General features: G+C 40.0%; 2 protein-coding genes and 2 long non-coding RNA genes across 4 annotated transcripts; 3 read left to right on the top strand and 1 right to left on the bottom strand.

Moving 5' to 3' along the window:
• The first annotated feature begins 220 nt into the window (after window positions 1-220).
• On the top strand, window positions 221-857 carry LOC9306607 (defensin-like protein 276). Its single transcript, XM_002870490.2, has 2 exons — window positions 221-331; window positions 411-857. The coding sequence occupies exons 1-2, from the start codon at window positions 262-264 to the stop codon at window positions 581-583; spliced, it is 243 nt and encodes an 80-aa protein (XP_002870536.1). The 5' UTR covers window positions 221-261; the 3' UTR covers window positions 584-857.
• A 2,518-nt stretch (window positions 858-3,375) lies between these two features.
• Window positions 3,376-4,011, top strand: LOC110226659. Its single transcript, XR_002330599.1, has 2 exons — window positions 3,376-3,561; window positions 3,694-4,011. It is a non-coding gene; the product is annotated as an uncharacterized LOC110226659 (long non-coding RNA).
• Window positions 4,012-5,183: 1,172 nt separating this feature from the next.
• On the bottom strand, window positions 5,184-7,110 carry LOC110226796. Its single transcript, XR_002330711.1, has 3 exons — window positions 6,853-7,110; window positions 5,732-5,800; window positions 5,184-5,659 (listed from the first exon to the last, which is right to left on the bottom strand). It is a non-coding gene; the product is annotated as an uncharacterized LOC110226796 (long non-coding RNA).
• Window positions 7,111-7,619: 509 nt separating this feature from the next.
• Window positions 7,620-8,466, top strand: LOC9306606 (putative defensin-like protein 277). The gene is made up of 2 exons (XM_002870489.2): window positions 7,620-8,021; window positions 8,114-8,466. Exons 1-2 carry the CDS (start codon window positions 7,952-7,954, stop codon window positions 8,263-8,265), a joined length of 222 nt encoding a protein of 73 aa, XP_002870535.1. The 5' UTR covers window positions 7,620-7,951; the 3' UTR covers window positions 8,266-8,466.
• Window positions 8,467-20,841: the final 12,375 nt, after the last annotated feature.

Below are 20,841 nucleotides of genomic sequence, written 5' to 3'. Positions count from 1 at the left end.
TTCCTTTTATTCCGACCTTCTCATAAATGGAACGCTGAAGAAAGACTTTTAATAAAATAAATTTTGATATAGCTCTATATGAATTTTCTATAATTAATGCAAGACTTTTATAAGATATTTATCTTAGAGTTTTACAATCTGAAATGGTATATAAGGAAATTTTGAATAGAAATGATTATATAAAGGCTGATAAACATTTGCTCTTAAACCAAAAAAAAACTAAGAATTGTCTTCACAAAAAAAAAAACTACAAATACAACAATGTCAGGACAAAACTACCATCTTGTTTATCTGCTATTAATTATTTGTCTTCTTTTTTCTCAATCAACAGGTAATATAGTCTGATATTTTTTCATATAAAAATAAAATTGTAAGAAACCTGAGTTAATTTTTTTAAAAAAATTTTCCAGCAAGCGGCTGTGAGTTCAAAGGCTTTTGTAGAACTGATGACCAGTGCAAACGCATATGCAGAGGCCATGGGATAGATACAAGGTTTCTATTGTGTGTTCCTTATTCTTCAAAGGGAGGCAAATGTTGTTGTTTACATTATGAAGGGGCTCCATCATCAAGCGAAGAAATATAGTTTTTTCTTGAATTTCTAGAATGTTACAACCATATATTTGTATCACATATGATACGATTTCAAATAATAAAAACTAAAGTTTTAATCAGTTTAATTTTTCTTGTCCAAGTACGATATTTGTTATAGTTTTAAAATATAGTCGAGAGTCAATCAAATGTTTATATTTGCGAAACACACAAAATTTCATTATTGTGGAATGAAACGGATTTATAATACATTAGCAGAGGCGTGTATCATAGACAATGTCTTCTTTAAATAGTTCAACTTAAATAGTCTCCTGCTTAGGTTATGCAAATTGGATACTCGGGTGAGGGACACTGGAAAAAGGGAAAAAAGGATGAGTAAAACAAGTTTACTCAGTGAAGAGATCAATTTTGTCCACTAAACATACAATGATCACGTTCCAAACATAATCAATAACCATTACTTAGCATAGATTCAGAATGTCTATCAATCAAACAAACAACCATTCGTCTTGCTCATAACAAGATATTTTACTTTTATTTTTAGTTCTAAGTGCTTTAACTTATGGCTACTCAAGCCTCTTTTAAATTATGGCTACTCAAGCCTACTTATTGAAGACCACGGCTCATAGCTCGATCCTTTCCTTATTGCTCGTTAGCGGTTAATGACTTGTATATGAACCCGTCGGTCCATCACAGTCCAACCTCCTCATGTATTTTTCTCTTACTCTTTAGTTTTCTCTTCTCATATACATATACATAATCACTTTTATAACTTAATATACTTTAAACATGATATTAAATCATGTCATGTTATGTATTTCACATATCATGTTTCCAACAACCTAATATTATCATACACAAAAATTCACATAAATCAACAAAGACAATTCTCGAACCTATACTCAGCAACTATCGAAGAGTATATAAGGAAAAAGATTACTGTATATCCGCAAATACCACCTTCACCTTAGCCTAGTTGAAGATGAAGAACATTTCTTTCTCCTTTCTCCTTTAGACATACTTTATATCCTATCTGCAACAACATGCTTTTTAGCTCCACTTTGGTTCTCCATCAGCTAAGACCTTACTCCATGAGTCATGAAAGCTCCTGCAAGGTTTAGGCTCAAACCGAGCTCGTTTACCCAACCAACAATACAACAGGTTACAGTTTACTCTAAATAGAACTGTCATGGAATCACACGTATAAATCAATAACTAACCGATAGAAACTTAATCCCACCGTTGAATATGTAGCCAGTAGTTTCATAAACCTCTCCACCAAATTTCGTCCCGATCAGCATGGTTTCAAACCTCCAAACGTTGTCTCGAAGAAGCAATACGAAACTGTTTTCTACAGTTGCTTGTCCTTAAAGAAACATGCATAACTTCTCGAATATAAACTCGATTCAAACTCCGTCAGCTGCTGTGGATTGTTGACGACGTGATGTTTCCATCGAAGCCTTACTCATGATCTAATTATTTCTGGTCCCACGGGAATGAGCGTTACAAAACATCAACTCGGATTTGCCTCTTTTTACTAATCCTCTTCCTTATTTGCCATGATTTGCTTCATCCCTTCTATGATTTGCTCTGTTCTTCCTCCTCATGAGAGTTTCAGTCCTTGTTTTGATTGTTAATCCTTTGATCTGACTTGAATTATGCCTCTCATCTTGGCTATAGACGTTGCCATTGATGACAACATCACAACACAATGATGACGGAAACCCCAAAACGATGGTGGCTGCTCAACTCTCTCTCTAACTCACGGCAGTGGTGGTGGTCTCATGAAGTTGGTGCTCCGGTGACTCTTTTTCAGCTCATGACCTCTTTGATTAATTGGTAGCTAGGGTTTATTTTATCTCCAACGAGAAGGAGATGCTTACATATATACGCATATACATGTCGTTTGTGGTCTTTCATTCACATGGGCTTTAAATGGGCTAATATATCATAATGTATAAAAACTAAATAGCCCAATAAATTGGGAGCGGGGTGTTACAGTAAGGTTAGATCTACTATTTCTATAGCTTCATTGCTATTTATTGTTAATTAGGTTGGTTAGTTCATCCTAAAAGTTGTGTAAATTACCAATAATTGGGTTAGATTACTATTGAGAAGTAATGTATTATTCAGATTTTGAGAGAATATTTGTTATGAGAATGTTATGGGCTGCTTGTCCATGTTTTTAAGTAGATTCAGATAGATATTTGGCAGCAAATATGGATGTTTAGGGTAAGCCTTATAGTTAGCATTGTTAAGTAATTGGTGTATGACCACTTTAATGCCCATTTGCTTTTTATCTAAAAGCTTTTTGAATTTATGGGCTGCTTGTACATGTGTTCTTAGGTTAGAGCTGCCTTTCAAATTTCAGTTCTTCTAATTTATTTTCCTGAGTTGAGCTTTTAGCTTAGTTGCTTGGAAGGGCCGTGCTAAGGTTTTTTTTTTTGGGGCTTAAGGCGAATTTAAAAAGTAGGAGCCTTTCCAGTAAATTGTTTTATGAAAAAAGTAATACAGTTTTGAAACGACCCACATAAAATTATTCAAAACAAATCAATAATTTCAAATGACTAAGAAATCAATAGTAGAATAAAAAAACTTCGATAACGCCAGCGCCTAGGCCTGGGCAGTCGGTTCAACCCGAAATAAACCGAACCGACCGAACCGAAATTTTCGGTTTCGGTTTCTATTTAGTTTTGAGGCGTAAACCGATCGGTAGAATTATAATTTGAGTTCGGTTGTCGGTTCGGTTCGGTTCGGTAGACGATAACCGATCGGTTTCTTCGGTTTAAGGAAACACATATAAAAACACAAAAACCCTAGATCTATTATTCTTCTAACCTCTTCTTCTCACGAAAGAAGAATTCCTTCTTCTCCATCTCCTTTCACCTTTTTCTCCTTCTCAGTTCTCTTCGTCTTTTCTTAAACTTCTTCTTCTCCTCTCTCTCTTTCGTTGAGATCGTGCCCTACAAGAAGCTTTTCCTCCTTCAATCCCTAATTACAATTTTCAGAATTGTAAGTTCTTAGCTCTACCGCTTTATCGTTAATACATAGTTGTCATAAAATTTTGATGCTTGATAGCGGCTTTGATGTCTACTTCTCGCTAATCGGAGTCCTTTCATGTTTGGGGATTTATTATAATGATAGATCTGGTGGCTTGGAAGAGAGTAGCAACGGCGAGTTTTGGGACCATAGTAATTGAGAAGGATGTCGAAGGATCTGTAATGGTGGCGGTGACGCTCGCCTTATTCACTGTCATAGCAGCCGTAGTTCACGTGGTTAGGGCGACCGGCCCCGTCACCGCCGTCGTAACTTTTTGTGTTGTTGGAAACCCTAAATTTTGATGGGTTTTGTTAGTTTGTAAATCGGCCCAAAGTGTTAATTAGGCCCATTGTTTTATTGGTTTGTAAATGTAAATTAGTTAATTGAGCCCATTATTGTTATTTTGGTCTATTTCGGTTCGAATTAACCGAAGTAGAAAAAATTTCGGTTAATTTCGGAACAGATTTTAAACCTTATAACCGAACCGAAAAAACCGAGTTCCGAACCGAACCGAACCGAATTTTTATTCGGTTCAATTCGGCAGAATTTTAGATAACCGAAAAACTCAAAAAACCGAATAAACCGAACCGAATAAACCGATTTAACCGAACGCCCAGGGCTACCAGCGCCGATAAAGAGTGCGGAGGTCGATAAACGAAGATAAAGAAAATACTTTAGAAAATGGTATCCAATCTAGAATTAAATGAGATTTTCATTTTTCTTCTTTCAAAACCCAATCCAAAAAAATTATTTTACTTATTCGAATATTTTTTATTTTGGAATTTTTATTTCATTTTCAGTTGGAGATCTCATTACCCTTTTTGTTTTCCAATTCTAGGTTTCCTTTAAAAGCCTAATTAAAAAAAAAAAATCAAATAACATCAAATAGTTAAATTTAAATTTCACAAGCCACGCAAACAATCTTGATAGACCATATTTTCAAAATTTGGGGGCTAAAATTTTGTATATTTCGGAGACCTGAGGCAAATGCTTGAAAAGACCGATCGACAATGCAGATGAAAAAAGCAAAAAAAGCTATCAAATGCACCAAAGAAGAAAAAAATGATGACAAGAGTGAAAAAGGGTTCAATGATAAGAAAAGAAATATAACTTTTTTACAAATAGTTGAATAGAAATTGATTATTTAAAGGCAGATAACAAAATGATAGAAAAAAAAAATGTTCCTTACAGACTGTTCTAAAATCAAATAGGAACAGTGCAGATAATCAAATTATGCTATAAAATCAAATTTGTTCTAAAATCAAATAGGAAAACTAAAAATGATAGAAAAAAAAAAAACAAACTATGCAGATAATCAAGAAGTAGTGTTCCTTACAGACTGTTCTGATTTGGTGAAGATGGTGTCTTCTCGAACCGAATGACCGGCGTTTTCAATATTTTTGGAGGAATTTCAGAGAGACAAGGAAGAATTCTTTACCTTTTCTTTATCTTTAATTTCTCGTAATGCTAATGTAAAAGCGGATAATCTGGCACAAAAAGTTCGTACAGAACCGTTTCATATCACATATGTAAACAACATTCCCCATGAATGGCTCTTCTGAACTCTAATTAATTTTCGGATGACAAAAATAAAATAAAGAAAAAGCAAACTACATAGGCAATATGATCACTGTCTCTAACAGGCCGTCGTATGACAAAAATAAAATAAAGGCCGCCAAAGAAAAAAATAAAATAAAGGCCGCCAAAGACGTTTTTAAATATGGAATCCGCAAGATTATTGTCTCTGGGTTTGGAACGTGCATTTGGACCGATCCTTGGATTCCAGATTCCCCGGCTCACCCCCGAAGGACTTACTATGGAGAGAGACCCATTGGTCTATGTCAATACTTTGATCGACTTTGAGATGAAGCAGTGAAAAATGGACCGTCTTTGGGAATTGTTACCCTGAGAAGAGATTACCCTTATACTAGGGATAAAACCGAGCCGTAATGTCTCGAGTGATGGATACAGTTCGACCATGACAAAGTCAGACAATTACTAAGTCAAATCTGGATACGAGACCGCGAGAACCATTTCTCGTCCTGTCTGCCACTGTAACGCCCCAAAAATTCTGAAAGAATTATCGAAACATTACTAAAGAAAATAAATAAATAAAAAATGTCTTAAAATTTAATATTAAAACCTTGATGTCTCGCTCTACACCCGGATCCCAAGTATCACGAACAAGTTTGATTCTCCAACTTGAAAGAACCTGCGGAAATCAGATGACATCAGTGATTGACTATCGTCGAGTAAGCACAAATAAATATGGATCCTATGTACCAGCACGGTCTGATCCCACAACAAAAAATGTTCACGCACTGGTACCTAATTCTATTTTGGATTAGAGATGACTCACATAATCATCAAAACAATTCGCTTATCATTAACTTATTCACCAAAATAATATTTGCAAACATCAGAAGAATCAAAATGCTTTGGCAACCGTGCCCGCGGTCTCAGCTAAGCAACGCGTACTAGTGTGGACTAAGCATCTAGTACCGCTTTGTGCGCGTACAGTCGTTGGTCTCATGAAAGACGGTTTCAGCAGACGAATGATACAGTAGCCGCACATCCCATACCATACACAAAATTATACATATATTGGATATAACAGCAGCAGAAAATCTCAATAGCGGTGCCGCCGACTAAAGAGTACGCAACTATGACTGACCGATCACTAGTCCGTAATTGACACTCCGTTGGTCCAGCAGAGAGAGATACAATGGTTACAGAAGGGGCATCACTCCGAACCAAACAACAAACTCGCTACCATGGTACCCGATTTTATATCTATATATAATATAGTATACTATATAATGAAACACAACAATTCTGTTTACGAGCAATCATATTACTAACAAAACCAAAAAATTCATCAAACTGATTAACATTAAATTTCACCTAGTCTAATCACGAGTCGATTCCAATCCCTTTAACCGATCTAGTCAATTTATCTCCTATATTAATTCTTTGATGTTCATTAAATTATAATAACAACGAGAGACATAATGACGCAATATACTCACGTTTTATAACCAAGTCAAACCACTCACTCACAATTACAATAGAAACGAACGATTCCAAATGAATAATAAGATAATGAAAAGCAATTTTATCAAACAAAAGAAGAACAAAAGAACTCATATCTAACAAACGTAGAGAAAACAATTTAACTATCAACAAAAGACAAGAGAACTCTACAGCTAGTAACATATAACAAATTTATTAATCCAATAAAGGTAAAGACAAAGAAAAACTCACAGATAATCGATCCTAGGTTTCGGTGTAGTCAACAGAGGGACTCCCACACAATTCTCTTTTATGCCAATATATACCACTAAGATTTTCCTAAACCAGCAAAAGACAAAACCCTAATGCACACTTATTCAATTCATATAAATGGGCTACTATAATAGCTAAATGGCCCAGTTTAATACGGAGTAAAAAAATCATTTTAAAACAGTTAAATGGATAATAATAATCATACAACAACTTTAACATTGGCTACTTGCTTCTAATATAGTTGATTTAGCATAGTATTTTGCTTTTATTACTCAGCTAATTAAAGACTGAGGCTCGTTAAGCAATCTTCAGCTTTGTTTTGCCAATAAAACAATATTGGATTTCTTCAGATCTCTAAAACCTATGTCTCTGTTCTGCTTTAAGTGGGTCATCTTATCCCATGTAATCCATGGCATTATGTATTTTTCCTTCGTATTTGATCACCAAAATTTTCTTATTTGTCCACAAACTTTAGATGTGAGTCTTTTAGGTAAAACAAAACAGAACAAGTGTTGTTGCTAAAGATTTGGTTAGCACTTCTTTTCTGGCATGAGACAAGAATTTGATATACCAACTTACAAGCTTATTCTGCATTCTTTGGGAAATATAAGAAAAACATAATATTGTTTAGGTAGACCAAGATATAAACCTTCATACTTGAGATATTCCGGTCAGATTAATATTTGTTTTCCTATTTTGAAGTCTAAATGGCATCATTTGTAAATACGAAGAAAATATGGTCTAAGGTTATTCTTAAAATTTATGTGTTGTTATAGTAATCAAGATCTTGACTAAGCTATTAGAGTAATTTAGGATTTTGTGTCATTCTGTGTAGTTTGTCATTTGTTTATTTCTATATAAATTCTGATATTAGAGGCAAAGGAAATGGCCTAATATGTGCAAGAAATTTAAAAGATATATCATATGTTGACTTCTTGCAATCTCAAATGTATATCTATAAATTTTTGTTAAAAATTTATATAGGATTAGATTATATAAAGGGATATAACCATTTGCTCTAAAACCAAGAAAGAAGAACTAAACTTATATTTTCTGAAAAAGAGCTAAAAATACAATAATGTCTACACAAAAAATTTACCTTGCTTCTTTGCTATTCTTTATCTGTCTCGTTTTTCCTCAATCAACTGGTTATATTTTATTCCTCTTGCTTTTTTCATATCAAATCAAATAATGTTAGAAAATGAGATAATTGATACGTTTTTTTTAATATATTTTTCAGCAATCGTATGTAACATCGAAGGCCATTGTATAACTGATGAAGACTGCATCAACGCATGCATAACTGGGGGAGATCCATTCTTTTGCGTTAAATCAGGCACAAGTAAAGGCAAATGTTGTTGTATAAAGAAAAATGGTTTTGTACTAGAATGATACATTCATATATTTGAATCATAACCTATCGTAAGATTTAAAATCAATAAAAAAATTGATATTAATTTTAGTTTTTCTCATATAAGTATGATATATTTGTTTACCATCATCATATACAAAAAAGGTTGAAAGAAAAAAATCATTGATTCATTGTAGTGCAAGATTAGTCTAACTTGTTAATCTATTAAAAGTGTCTACCACATTGAGACTGAAAAAAAAAATAGTATTCTAAAAAGAACTCAGTTTTGAAAAAAGTAATTTTGTAGTTTAGCCTTTTAGGTTTTTATGTTCTTTTTTCAAGTGTTTGGAATTAGATCAAAAAAATTAAACCACAATAAAACTACAACATTTCAACGGCATATATAAATTCATAAAACAAAACTGCTATTTACAAGTGGTAAGCAAACAATTCAATAAATAAACAAAACAGTCCACCTTGTCATAAACTATATAATCCCGAGAACTAAGCCAGCGGATACAACAAATCCCCAAAAACAAAGCCGACGGTTAACAAGACAACCCCAGACGCTAAACCCTAAGAACAAGGAAGCATTTGAGCTAAAACTAAAAGACAAAGCAAATCAAAACAAGTAAAGGCAACAAAGACCGAAACTGAAACACGGGCAAGCCAAACAAAGGAAATCGGAATCAAACCACAATACTACGCCAACCACCATGCCAGAAACGGAGGAGAGCCTTCCACAAATGCCACCGAAAGGGATGAAAATCCCAACTGACAGAGGACGGTTCCACCTATAACAGATGAAGACTACCATACAAAGCAAGTGTTCAGAAGAAATCCGCTCAGCAAGACGGGATCTAGGCCAAAGGACAATCTAGACCACAACAGAGCTCCTGAACACGGCGAATTCGAATTCGATAGAAAACCAGAATACGACGCCTCGTAGATTCCAAAAACAAACATATTAGATCTCGAACAGATCTATAAAGTAGAGACAAGGAACGAACCCAATCCACCCAGACCACACCGAACAGAATACCGGCAAGAGATCGAACCGGGAAGAACCAAAGGCAAACTCCAAAAAGGCAAGGGCGGAAAACGATAAAACGAAAAGACCACAAAAGACCGAAACCAATGAAGCGACCACCAACATAATCGACTAACACAACCAAAATGCAACCCAACGAATGGAAAGACGATGAGGAGAAAGAGCAACAAACCGCAATCAAGAGTATTAAAACCAAACCCACGATCACCCTTCAAAGTCAGAACCGCCACACCAAGAGCATGGTAGCATAGACAGAACCTCAACACCAACTCCGTACCTCAAACGAGACACCAAGGAGAGACATCATACAAGGGGAAGGAAGACACAGATCTGGGTTCAAAACCGGCGAAACCCAACGTCACAGCCCACAAGACCACCTCTATGTGGATGTCGGATTCACACACTCAAGTATTTTTATTAAGTAGGAAAGATTACTCTTGAGGGACAAAAATGAATATGTAAAAACTTATAAATTGCTACGAAAATTGCTATAGTCTTTCTTTCTTCAGAGGAAGATCCCTTTACATGGCCATTGGCCTCCATATTTATACATAGAGAAACGACATTAAAAATGAGTAATTAAGTACAATTATTCCTTCTTAAATGTGTCCGTTTTGATTCCTTGATTTTAATGCTCAACGTTTAAATTTGAGTTGACTCTGGTCTTTATGGGCCTCGCCTTTCGGCCCAAATGTCCTTGGACCGACTTAACCATGACCTCGTCTCCGGACTCGTGTCGAGATGCAGTCACTTCGGACCCTCTTTATGTTGACAACCACTCCGACCGTTCCTTTGGCTCACGGATCCGACGGGCTTTATCCTTTATGGGTCTTCATCTTGTCTACGTGGCAATCTTTGGTTGGTCCCGGACTTCTGGTGCGGGATCCGACACCAACAATTAGCCCCCCAAGTTCTTCGAAGTGTCATTCCAATTCGGAGGACTTTAAATGCTTTAAATGACCAAAGATTGCGCTCGAGAATCTCTCTGATTTCCCGCCGAAAATCTCATTACTCCTTTAATTTCGGCACTAGCCATTTTTACCCGAGTGACATCTGTCATCATTATGACCGTATATTAATTAATTACTATTAAAACGGGAAAAAACCTTCCCACTTCCCACACAACTTCCGAGGCGGTTTCATCATTAGCTTGTGTGAGGTAACTTCTTTTCACCATTACTTTCTTCTTTTACTTTTGTGCTTTAATCAAAACTTCTCTCTACTTTTCTTCACCGAACCTCTCTTCGCCGGATCTTGAATTTTTCATTTTTCTCCGATGACTTCCGATTCTGAAAGACCTGAATCTCCGTCTTATGATGAGAGGCGTTCTAGTAATGATGAATGCACTCGTCCTAACGATATCGCCGGTCCTCATTACAAATCCACCTGTACTCTTCAATCCCTTGAGCGATTAAAGGGGCTTTGTCAAATTCCTCCTGGAATTATAGCGGAGGCGCAAATAGCCGATCCTACGGAATCCCCGGAGAACCACCGTGACGGCTACTTTTGTGTTTACGAAATTTACTTCAAGGGCTGCGGATTGACCTTCCCCCTTCCCGAAGCCCTAGTTCGATTCTTGGCGGCTCTCGAGATTGCTTTACCTCAATTAACCCCCAATCTCCTCCGAACCATCCTCGGGACTATAACCGTTGCGGCGGAGGCTGGCTACATCATTGGAGTCCCCGAGCTGAATGAACTCCTAAGCGTAAGGAGTTCATCAAAGAAAACTGGGTACTTCTCGGCGTATCCAAATGCCAACAGGAACGTCATTTCGCACCTCCCGAACAAGGATGAAAACTGGCACCATCCTTGGTTCCTGATTAAGAAAACTCCTGCTTCGATTGGGAATCTTTCCGATGTACTCCCATCGAAGTGGTCTACGAAGCCTGGTAGAGACTAGGTCGTATATTCCTTTCCTGTTTATTTTATTATTTTTTACTGACCAAATTAGTTGTTTCACTTCGCAGCTCTTATCGCTTCAACTCTCCCGACTGAAGAATTTGTCAAGTTCTTCAGAACAATCCTCGAAGGGGAAACCCTTTGGAATTCTTTCACCCTCGATCGGTTTATCGAGGCCAACCGAAAACTCAGGATGAGTCCTCCCAATCTACTTCATCGTCTTCCGCCTCCTCCCTCAACTCAGGGCATGTCAGCTCGGGCCCTTACTGCCCAGCGTAAGAAACTTTCCAAGCCGATAGCAGAGGCTTGTGATGAAAACAAGGCGTTCCTCGCGGTCGCCATTGATAAAAAAGATTACAGCAGGACCCTGCTGGTTGATGATAACAGCTCCGAGGGAGCCAGATCCGTTGCTGCTTATAGGCTAACACCTCGTCGTGAACGTCATGACGAACGTTCTCCTCTGAGAGAGCGGTCTCCTCGTCGTGATTCTCCTCGGCCTCCCCGAGACGATTTCAGCAACGAACCACTTAAGAATTTGGTTCGTAGGAAGAGGGACAAGTCGTCCCGTGGTGACTCGTCTCCGCGAAGGGAGAAATCAAGGGCCCGGACTGATTGTTCACCTCGATCATCCCCTCCCACTAAACCAATGGGTCCTCCCCGACCTGTTGACATGTCTTCTTCTTCTCAGCCCGACAGCGAAAAGACTGCTCGGAGTGCATCTCCTAAAAAGGGAGATTCTGAATCTCGAGATGCTTCCTCGAGGTTAAAACCCGTTCTTGTCCCTCAAGTCAAATCGCTTTCAGGTTTGGTGATTTACCCATACTCTAACGTTTTTGTTTCTATTAAGATTCCAATTTTTACAATTCTTCCTTCTTCGCAGCTATGGAGAAAGAAGGCAGCGTCTTCCGATGCTTCAAGACCCGATCGGGTTCGATCTTGCCAGACTTCGACAAGTGGCGCCCTGCGATTCGTGAACGCTATTTGCTTCACGCGCATCACTCATCTCGGGTTAGTTCCGTTTTTTTTTATTGCATTGCCATTCTGCGAACTGACTCGCCATCCCGGGTTTATGTATAATGCCAGGCTCATAGCAAACTTAACGACATAATCGAACATTACGAAGGGTTGGTCATTGGACGGGAGAAGGAGATTGACATGTGGAAGAAGAAACTCTCTGCCCTTGAGGCTGAACTCAGTTCTTCTGCCGGCTCCAAGCACGATCTGGAGGACAAGGTCGACAGTTTAACATCCGAGCTTGCGCAGATAAAGGGGGAGCTGCAAGACCAGTACGATCGGAATTACAAACTCCAGGATGAACTTTCTGGTGTTCAAGGTAGACTTCATGAATCCAAATCAACCGCCGATACCCTGAACAACCAACTTATCGAGCTTGACGCGAAGTACAAGGCGCTAGCCAAGTTGCGTGATTCCGAGTTGGCAAGGTCGGCATCGAAAGCCAGAAAGGAGGTTAAGGGACGCAGGATGGAGTTGATCCAAGGGGCCATCCGCTTCATGCAGACCGAGAAGGCTAGGTCAGACTTGGAATCAGACATCAAGGAGCATGAGAGCAACCTGATTCTGTTGGATCAAATCCATGAAACAGATTTCTCCGAGGAGCAAGAAAGGACCGAACTGTTAACTAATCTTTCTGAAAAACGGAGTCGCTTGGCAGCTCTTCCCACTTCGACCTTCAACCCGCTTGACTTTGAGGAATTCTTCACAGAATCTCCTCCTATAAGTGAATCGGATCTAGACTGGGCAGGTAACTTTTGGCTCTTGATACTCATTACCTTTTCTTACCTTGTACCTTTGATTGACTGAAATTATTTTTCCTAGGCTCAAGTGAAACGGAAGACGTTGTCCCACCCGAAGTTCCTGCGGTGCCGGAGGATGGTTGTACCGCGGAGGGTGGTCAGGGGGCTTCATCTGATCAAGCGCCAATTAAGGAGGCGAGTGAAACTTTGACAACTGAGCCGGAGTCCGAGGTGGAGGTCGATCCGTAGTGGCTGTGTCCACTTTAAACTGGGGATTGTTCCACTTAGTTTAAACTTAATTTCGAACTTATTTTTTGCCTAAGGAGGCTTTAATATTTCTTTTGAACAAGATATTTGCCTGAGGAGGCTTTTAAACCTTTCTAGGTTATGACCCAAGGGGGTTTGGTTAAAACTATGTGCGGGTTTGCAAAGTCCGCTTTTAACCTTTTGTGGCCTTGTGGTTATACTTTTGAGATTTTTAGGCTGATCAGACCTTTCTCTTTAGAATGCGAGAACTGAGCTCGGCTTAAAGCGAGTTCCCCACTTCGGGTTTAGTCAACTCGATAAATTTATTGGGCTTGAACCTTAGAAAATTTTGTAGTTAATGCGCCGGTTGCTCTCTCCCTTCTTATTTCTTAAAAGTAGGGAAAACGGCTCGTCTTTAATGCAATAACTGCCTTTTCTCGATTTTCCAAAAATGGTTTAAACCACTCGGGCACACTACCATTATTGGATTTATGGTTCCAAGACAAACCCTAAATCATTATAAATAAAGGCTTACCTACTTCTAAGCTTTATTTAAACACGATTTTAGAATCTTACTTGAGAAATATTTCGAGAATGGAAAACGAAAAAGTAGCCCCCATTGATCCCGGCAGCCCATTTTTCTTGTCCGGCGACGGCTTTGAACCGGCCGGCGTTCTCTTCCCTCACGCCGTCTTTCACTTTCCTTCAAAGGAGAAGAAAGAGGCTTGCGATTTTATTGACAAGGTAAATATTTAAAGTTTTTGATTTAGAAACTCTTGTTTCGTCTTATTCATTCATCTTTATGCTAGGTTGCCGACAAGCACCGTCGCTTGTGTGAAGAGAGGCAACGGCTGGGCCTCAAAAGGCAAACACTCGAGGCTCGCATCGCTCGGGTGGAGAGGAAGATACGGGCCTTGGAAAGTGATCCCTTTCAATGGGAATGGCGGAACTTTGACTTTGTCGCTGAGATCCCGAAGATGCTTCGGATGTATCTTCGCGCTAAAGGAGTCCCGGGTCCCGTGAACGCCCCGGTCTATGCCGTTCCATCTGACTGCGAAGAAGAAGACGAAGAGGAGGCCAGCACCTGTCGGAAACGCGTTCGGGATCATCCCGAAGTGAATGCCAAGAACAAGGCGTCCACTTCGAAGACTAAACCGGCGATAAAGGAGCCTGTTCCTAAGCCTCTTCCATGAATGTTCTCTAACTTCTTCACTTATTTTGAACTCGTAATGGGCTTCTGCCTCTTTTTATTTATGGAAACATTTGCAATTTTCCTTTCTTTTCAAATATTCTCGGAGATGCGTCTTTTAATGCAGGATCTGTTCGAGGGCATAAATCTTTCCGCGAATCACTCCATTCCTTGGATAGAATCCGCAGCTTGCTAGGGATATGGGGTTCCTATAAATTATAGTTTCAATTTCCCTTTACTCCTCACCATTCTTTTCATTTTAGTAGGTATGGAGTTCAATCTTCGCTGTTCAGAATCTATGCCCGACTTCTCCAGAATCGGAATGATAAACGAAGATGTTCCAAATGAGCCAAGCAGGCAGCCTCCTCCACTTCGCGGCTTCTTGAGACCTCAGATTCGAGCCCCATGTGCTTTGATCAGGGATCTCCCAATCAGAGACCAAGGAACAGCGACGGCGTTCATAGAGGCGCTCGAGCTTCAACACCGGAAGCTTATGTTGGAAAAGAGGAGACTCCGGAAGAGGATTAACCGGATGCAACGCAGGCTTACTACGGTGTCAAGAGATCTTCACATCCTTGAATCTCACCCCGGAGAGTGGATTGAGCTTGGAATCTCTGATTTTGCTCGAATTCCGGACTGCATGATGCCAATCCTCGATCTCGCTGGTCAAGGAGTTGAAGTGTTCTGCTCGTCAACAAGATTTTCATAGTCCGAAGTGTACGATGAGGGACATTCCGTCTTTTGAATAAACGCTCTATTTCCAATCTCTTGTATGTTCGCATAGCCGAACCTTTATTTGCTTCATTTGTTCGCACAGTCGAACCTTTTTCCTTTAATAAAGAAATAAAACAAATTTTTATTAATAGCTGAACTCGTTTCCGAGCTGCCTACGTACCCATTTCGGGATCAAGCCACACCGTAGTTCATGTACATAAACAATGCATGTATCTTTAAACATAAAACTTCTTTAGGTTGATCACATTCCAAGGTCGCTTGACTGGATTGTCTTCTAAGTCTTTCAACCTATAAACAACGTTCCGAACCACTTCGGTAATAATGTAAGGTCCTTCCCAATTAATACCGAGTTTACCGGCACCTTCTTCTTTTTTGTTGTCAAAGACGCGCCTTAATACATAATCTCCCACGAAGAACGGTCTACTTTTAACTTTAGAATTGTAATACCGGGCTGCTGCCTGCTGGTAATTCTGGATCCGAATCAAAGCTTGATCACGTCTTTCATTTATGGTATCTAGTGAATCATTAAGCATTACTGAATTTTCTTCCTCATTTAACGGTGCTTCTGTTCGGCGAAGTCCGGGCACATTGAGTTCAGCTGGTACTACCGCCTCCATGCCATAAACCAAAGAGAATGGAGTTTCCCCTGTAGGTCGCCTAGGGGTTGTACGATAGGCCCACAGGACGGGTTGGAGTTCTTCATACCATCCTCCCTTTAGATGACTTAAACGTTTCTTGAGATTGCTTAATATTGTCTTGTTCGCGGCTTCAGCTTGACCGTTTCCTTGCGGATATCGTGGAGTAGAATAACTAACTTTGATTCCCCAATCCGCACAAAAGGCATCAAACTCGTGTGAAATGAATTGTGGTCCATTATCAGTGACTATTTCGTATGGAACTCCATGTCGACATATAATGTTTTTCCAAATAAAGGTCTTCACCGCCGAATCCTTGATACCAACATACGCCTCAGCTTCAATCCATTTCGAAAAGTAGTCCGTAAGGACTAAAAGGTATTGTACACCTCGAGTTGATTTGTGCAATGGTCCAATGATGTCCATTGACCACCTCATAAACGGGTATGGGGCGGAAATGGAGGAGAATAATTCCGACGGTTGATGGATCAATAGTGCATGGAGTTGGCAGCGCTTGCATCTTTGGGCGAACTTAACACAATCTGTAATCATAGTGGGCCAATAATATCCCATTCTTTTAACTTTAAAAGCCATAGCCCTTCCTGAAGAATGACTCCCACATAATCCTTCATGCACTTCGCTCATAACGATTTCGACTTCGGGCCCAAAAATGCATAATAGGTAAGGGTCACTGACACCTCGTCTATACAATGTGTCTTTTGACAGACAAAATTTCGCGCTAACGATTCTCATTTTTCTGGCTTGCCACTTATTCTTTGGGAGCTCGCCTGTCATAATGTAGTGCTTTATTGGCTCTCTCCAGTCAGCCCCCCAGTCTTTAGCCGGAATTTGGTCAACCTTGTGAAATACTCGTGGCTCTGGCTCGGGATGTTCGTTTGGTTCAAGAACATCCTCCTCGATTAACGGTTCGGTTTCTAACATTGTTTCTGGAATCACATCTTCAGCTAAGACAACGGGTTCCTTGTTAGATGTATTTGATCCCTTTGACTTCCTCCGTTTGTTGGGTGGCGGTTCGATCTCTGGTTCGCCACGGTCGCGTGCCGCTGCTCGAGACCTTGTAATGACGAGGGTTTCTTTGCTATCTTGAATGCTTCGTTCCGAAATGCATTCCACTGGAATAACTCTTTTTAACTCAGGATCTGATGTTGACGCTAATGTGGCAAGTGCATCCGCAGTTGTATTCTCTCCCCGAGGTATGCGGATTAATTCGAATTTCGAGAAATTTTTAGATAGATCATTCACCACTTCGAGGTATGCTTCCATTCTTGAGTCTTTGGCTTCATAGTCTTCATTAAACTGGTTAACTACTAATTGCGAATCGCAATAAGCCACTATTTCTTTAGCACCAACTCCTTGTGCCAATCGAAGTCCGGCAATCAGGGCTTCGTATTCTGCCTCGTTGTTGGAGGCATTGAATAACAATCGGAATGACTGTTCTAGAATTTCTGATGTTGGAGACTCCAACTTGATTCCCACTCCGGATCCTTGTTTTGTTGAAGACCCATCTACGTGTAATTTCCAAGTTTGGTTCTCCGGTTGTTCTATCGTTCCAGGTATTGGTAGTTCGGTCAGGAAATCTGCTAAGACCTGAACCTTCATACTGATCCGGTTTTTGAACTCTATGTCGTACTCGCTTAATTCCACCGCCCATTTCGCCAAACGTCCGGACTGACTTGGACTATGAAGTATTGTTCGGAGTGGCTGGTTGGTTAATACTTCAATCGGATGGGATTGAAAGTACGGGCGCAGCTTCCGAGCCGAGGTCACCACCGCGAGTGCGAGTTTTTCCATCATTGTATATCTGGTTTCTGGATCCGTCATCGACTTACTTACATAGTAAATCGGCTTCTGTTCCCCGCGGTCTTCCCGCACCAAGACTCCACTAATCGCATGGTTTGAAACTAATATATATAAATAAAGCTTTTCATCCACTTCTGGCTTAGACAATATGGGTGGAGTGGTTAAATATGCCTTAAGCTGCCCAAAAGCTTCTTCACACTTCTCATCCCAAAGGAATCCTTTGTTTTCTCTTAGGATTTGGTAGAAAGGTAACGACTTATCCGTTGATCTTGAGATAAAACGATTCAAAGCCGCGATCCGCCCAGTCAACCGTTGTACTTCCTTGAAGTTTCTTGGAGATGGCATATTTAGAAAAGCGTTAATTTGATTTGGATTGGCTTCAATCCCTCTTTCTGTCACGATATAGCCAAGAAATTCTCCGGATGGGACTCCAAATGTGCACTTCGCCGGGTTCAGCTTCATTTGATATTTATTGAGAATATCAAAACATTCCTCTAAATGCTTAACGTGATCCTCTTTCTTTAACGATTTAACCAACATATCATCTATGTAGACTTCCATTGTTTTCCCGAGATGATTATGGAACATCTTGTTAACCAACCGTTGATATGTTGCTCCTGCATTATTCAAACCAAAAGGTATTACCTTGTAACAATAGATACCTCTATCAGTGATAAACGACGTTTTTTCTTGGTCTTCGGGGTTCATCATTATTTGATTATAACCCGAGAAGGCATCCATGAATGTTAACAGCTCGTTCCCAGCGGTGGACTCTACAAGTCGATCTATATGTGGGAGCGGGAAACTATCTTTGGGACATGCTTTATTGAGGTCTGTGAAGTCGATGCAAACCCTATCCTTCCCATTCTTTTTCTTGACAACGACAGTGTTTGCTACCCATTCCGGATATTGCACTTCTCTTATGGACCCTATCTTCAAAAGTTTATCCACTTCGTCATTTACTATTTTCGCTCGCTCCACTCCAAGCTTTCTTCTTTTTTGTTTCACCGGTTTGAAGCTTGGATCCACGTTTAGTTCATGACAAATTATACTTGGATTTATGCCAGGCATGTCCGCTGCTGACCATGCAAACGATGTTTTGTTTTTCCTTAAGAGTTCGATCAAAGCTTCTCTTATTTGGCCAGTCAAAGTTGCCCCAATTCGAACTTTCCGGTCCGGCTCATCTTCTTCCAACACCACTTCGATTACTACATCATCTTTCTTCTGCCCGTTAGGAAATTTTGTTCTTAGTCCCTCTTTTGTGGGCTTCGTTAATTGCTATTGAATCTTCATACGGTGGCTAGCTAGATAACACGTCCGTGAAGCTTCTTGATCACCCCGAATTGTTTCCACTCCTCTTGATGTTGGAAATTTGATACATTGATGATATGTGGAGGGGACCGCTTTCATTTGATAAATCCAGGGAGTACCGAGGATGATGTTGTAAGCCGCGGGCTTATCGAAGACAACGAAGTCCACGATCTTCGATACCTTTTTGGCGAGGACCGGTAGCTTGATTGTCCCGAGAGACATGGCTGACTCACTGGTGAATGCAACTAATGGAGACGGAGGCCCCACTATATCCGCCCGACTAATTCCCATTCTTTCTAGAGTACTTAAAAAGATCAAATCGACCGAACTGCCTGTATCTATAAGGATCCTTGATACTTCGAAGTTGGCAACGTCAAGGGTAATGACTAGAGCATCATCATGAGGTCTTTCGAGGTACCGCGTTTCTTCTTCATTAAATGATATTGATGCACCTTGAAAATCGACTTCTTCGCTTAAGCTTGCTTTGAGTAGGATATTTCGTCTATGTTTCTTGATGGAACTTATCGAATCTCCGCAAAATTTGGAACCTCCTAGAATAACATTGATCTTACCCTTAGAATTCCTTGGTTCTTCCTCGTTGGTTAACCTTGGTCTTTTAGAATTTTGATCTTTGGAACTTTCCTTTGCTTCGTGGTATTCCTTCACAAAATCTTTTATATCGAATTTGGAAAGATCTCCACTAGCCCAAAGCTCTGCGAGGTGCCTTTTAAGAACGCTGCAATCCTTGGTTAAATGTCCGGTTACTTTAGGAATGTCGCAATATAGACTTTCATCACGGACCCAAGTGTTTGATCTTCCTTTCCCTTGGAATTGCTTTCCGACGGTACTGTTGAAGGGTTGCGACCCAAATTTCCTTGGTCCTTTGCTCTCCCTAGGCTCGAACTTCTTGGTAGGGACGGTGATTGCCGGCTTTTCTTGTTTATTTCTTTTGGCAAAACTTTCTTTTTCGTCCTCTACCTCCATCCAGTTGTTCGCGCGAAAGAGTGCATCCTGAATTGTGTCTGGTTTATGAAGTATTAAGTCTTCTTTAAACCTTGAATCATGTCGCAATCCTTTTCGTAGGGCAGATAAAGCTGATTGCTGCGAGATTCTTGGGAGCTTTGACAGCACTCCTTTGAATTTGGTGATGAAAACTCGAAGTGACTCATTAGATCCTTGCGATAAGTTCCAAAGATCGGCATCCGAAACGCTTTTATCCATAAGGATGGAGTATTGCTTTAAGAATACGGCTGATAGTTCGTCGAAATTGCTGATCGAACCCGGCTCTAATTGGGTGAACCACATTAGAGCTTGGCCACATAGATTCTCCGAAAAAAGCTTGCAGTAGCCTGCGTCCTCATCAGCTTCATCCAATTCGACTCTTCCAGCAGCGATCAGAAAAGCTGCGAGATAGCTTTTTGGATCCTCCAATCCGCTATAAGGGTCCAACTTGAGTTTCCGGGAATCTTTGATCCTCAAACTTGCAATTCGCGAGATGAAAGGTGTTCGCCTAGCTTCTTCAATGACTCGATTGATGTCTGGCTCCGAACTTGTAGCTTGATGAAATTTTGATTTCATTTCTTTTAATTCCTGGCTAACCTTCCTCATGGTCTCGAACTGGTCGAGGTTCTCCTGCTCGTATTGAGCTGCAAGTTGTTCTTCATCTCCGAGCTGTGTCTCCTCTTCCAACGTCTGAACTACATTATTAGTAGCACCGGGAGTTGTTTGTCCGCTGGTTTCATTTCGTGCAGCGGAACTTGGCGAGTTGAATATCCCTCTTCGGATTCCCACAAGGTTTCCTGCACTTAAAGAGCGAACACGAGTTTGTATAGTATTGACGTTTTGACTAAGAGATACCTGGGATGTTTGCAACGTATCGACGGCCTTTTCAACATCCGAGAACTTTTGTGATATGTCCGACATGGTTTGCTGCATAGCTTTGAGGGTTTCAGCCAATGATGTCTCAACGGTGTCTC

Source organism: Arabidopsis lyrata (assembly GCF_000004255.2).
Source record: "Arabidopsis lyrata subsp. lyrata unplaced genomic scaffold ARALYscaffold_7, whole genome shotgun sequence".
NCBI classification, from domain to species: Eukaryota; Viridiplantae; Streptophyta; class Magnoliopsida; order Brassicales; family Brassicaceae; genus Arabidopsis; species Arabidopsis lyrata.
The sequence above is the reverse complement of the archived record's forward strand: the minus strand, read 5'-3'. Positions and strand labels throughout refer to the sequence as shown.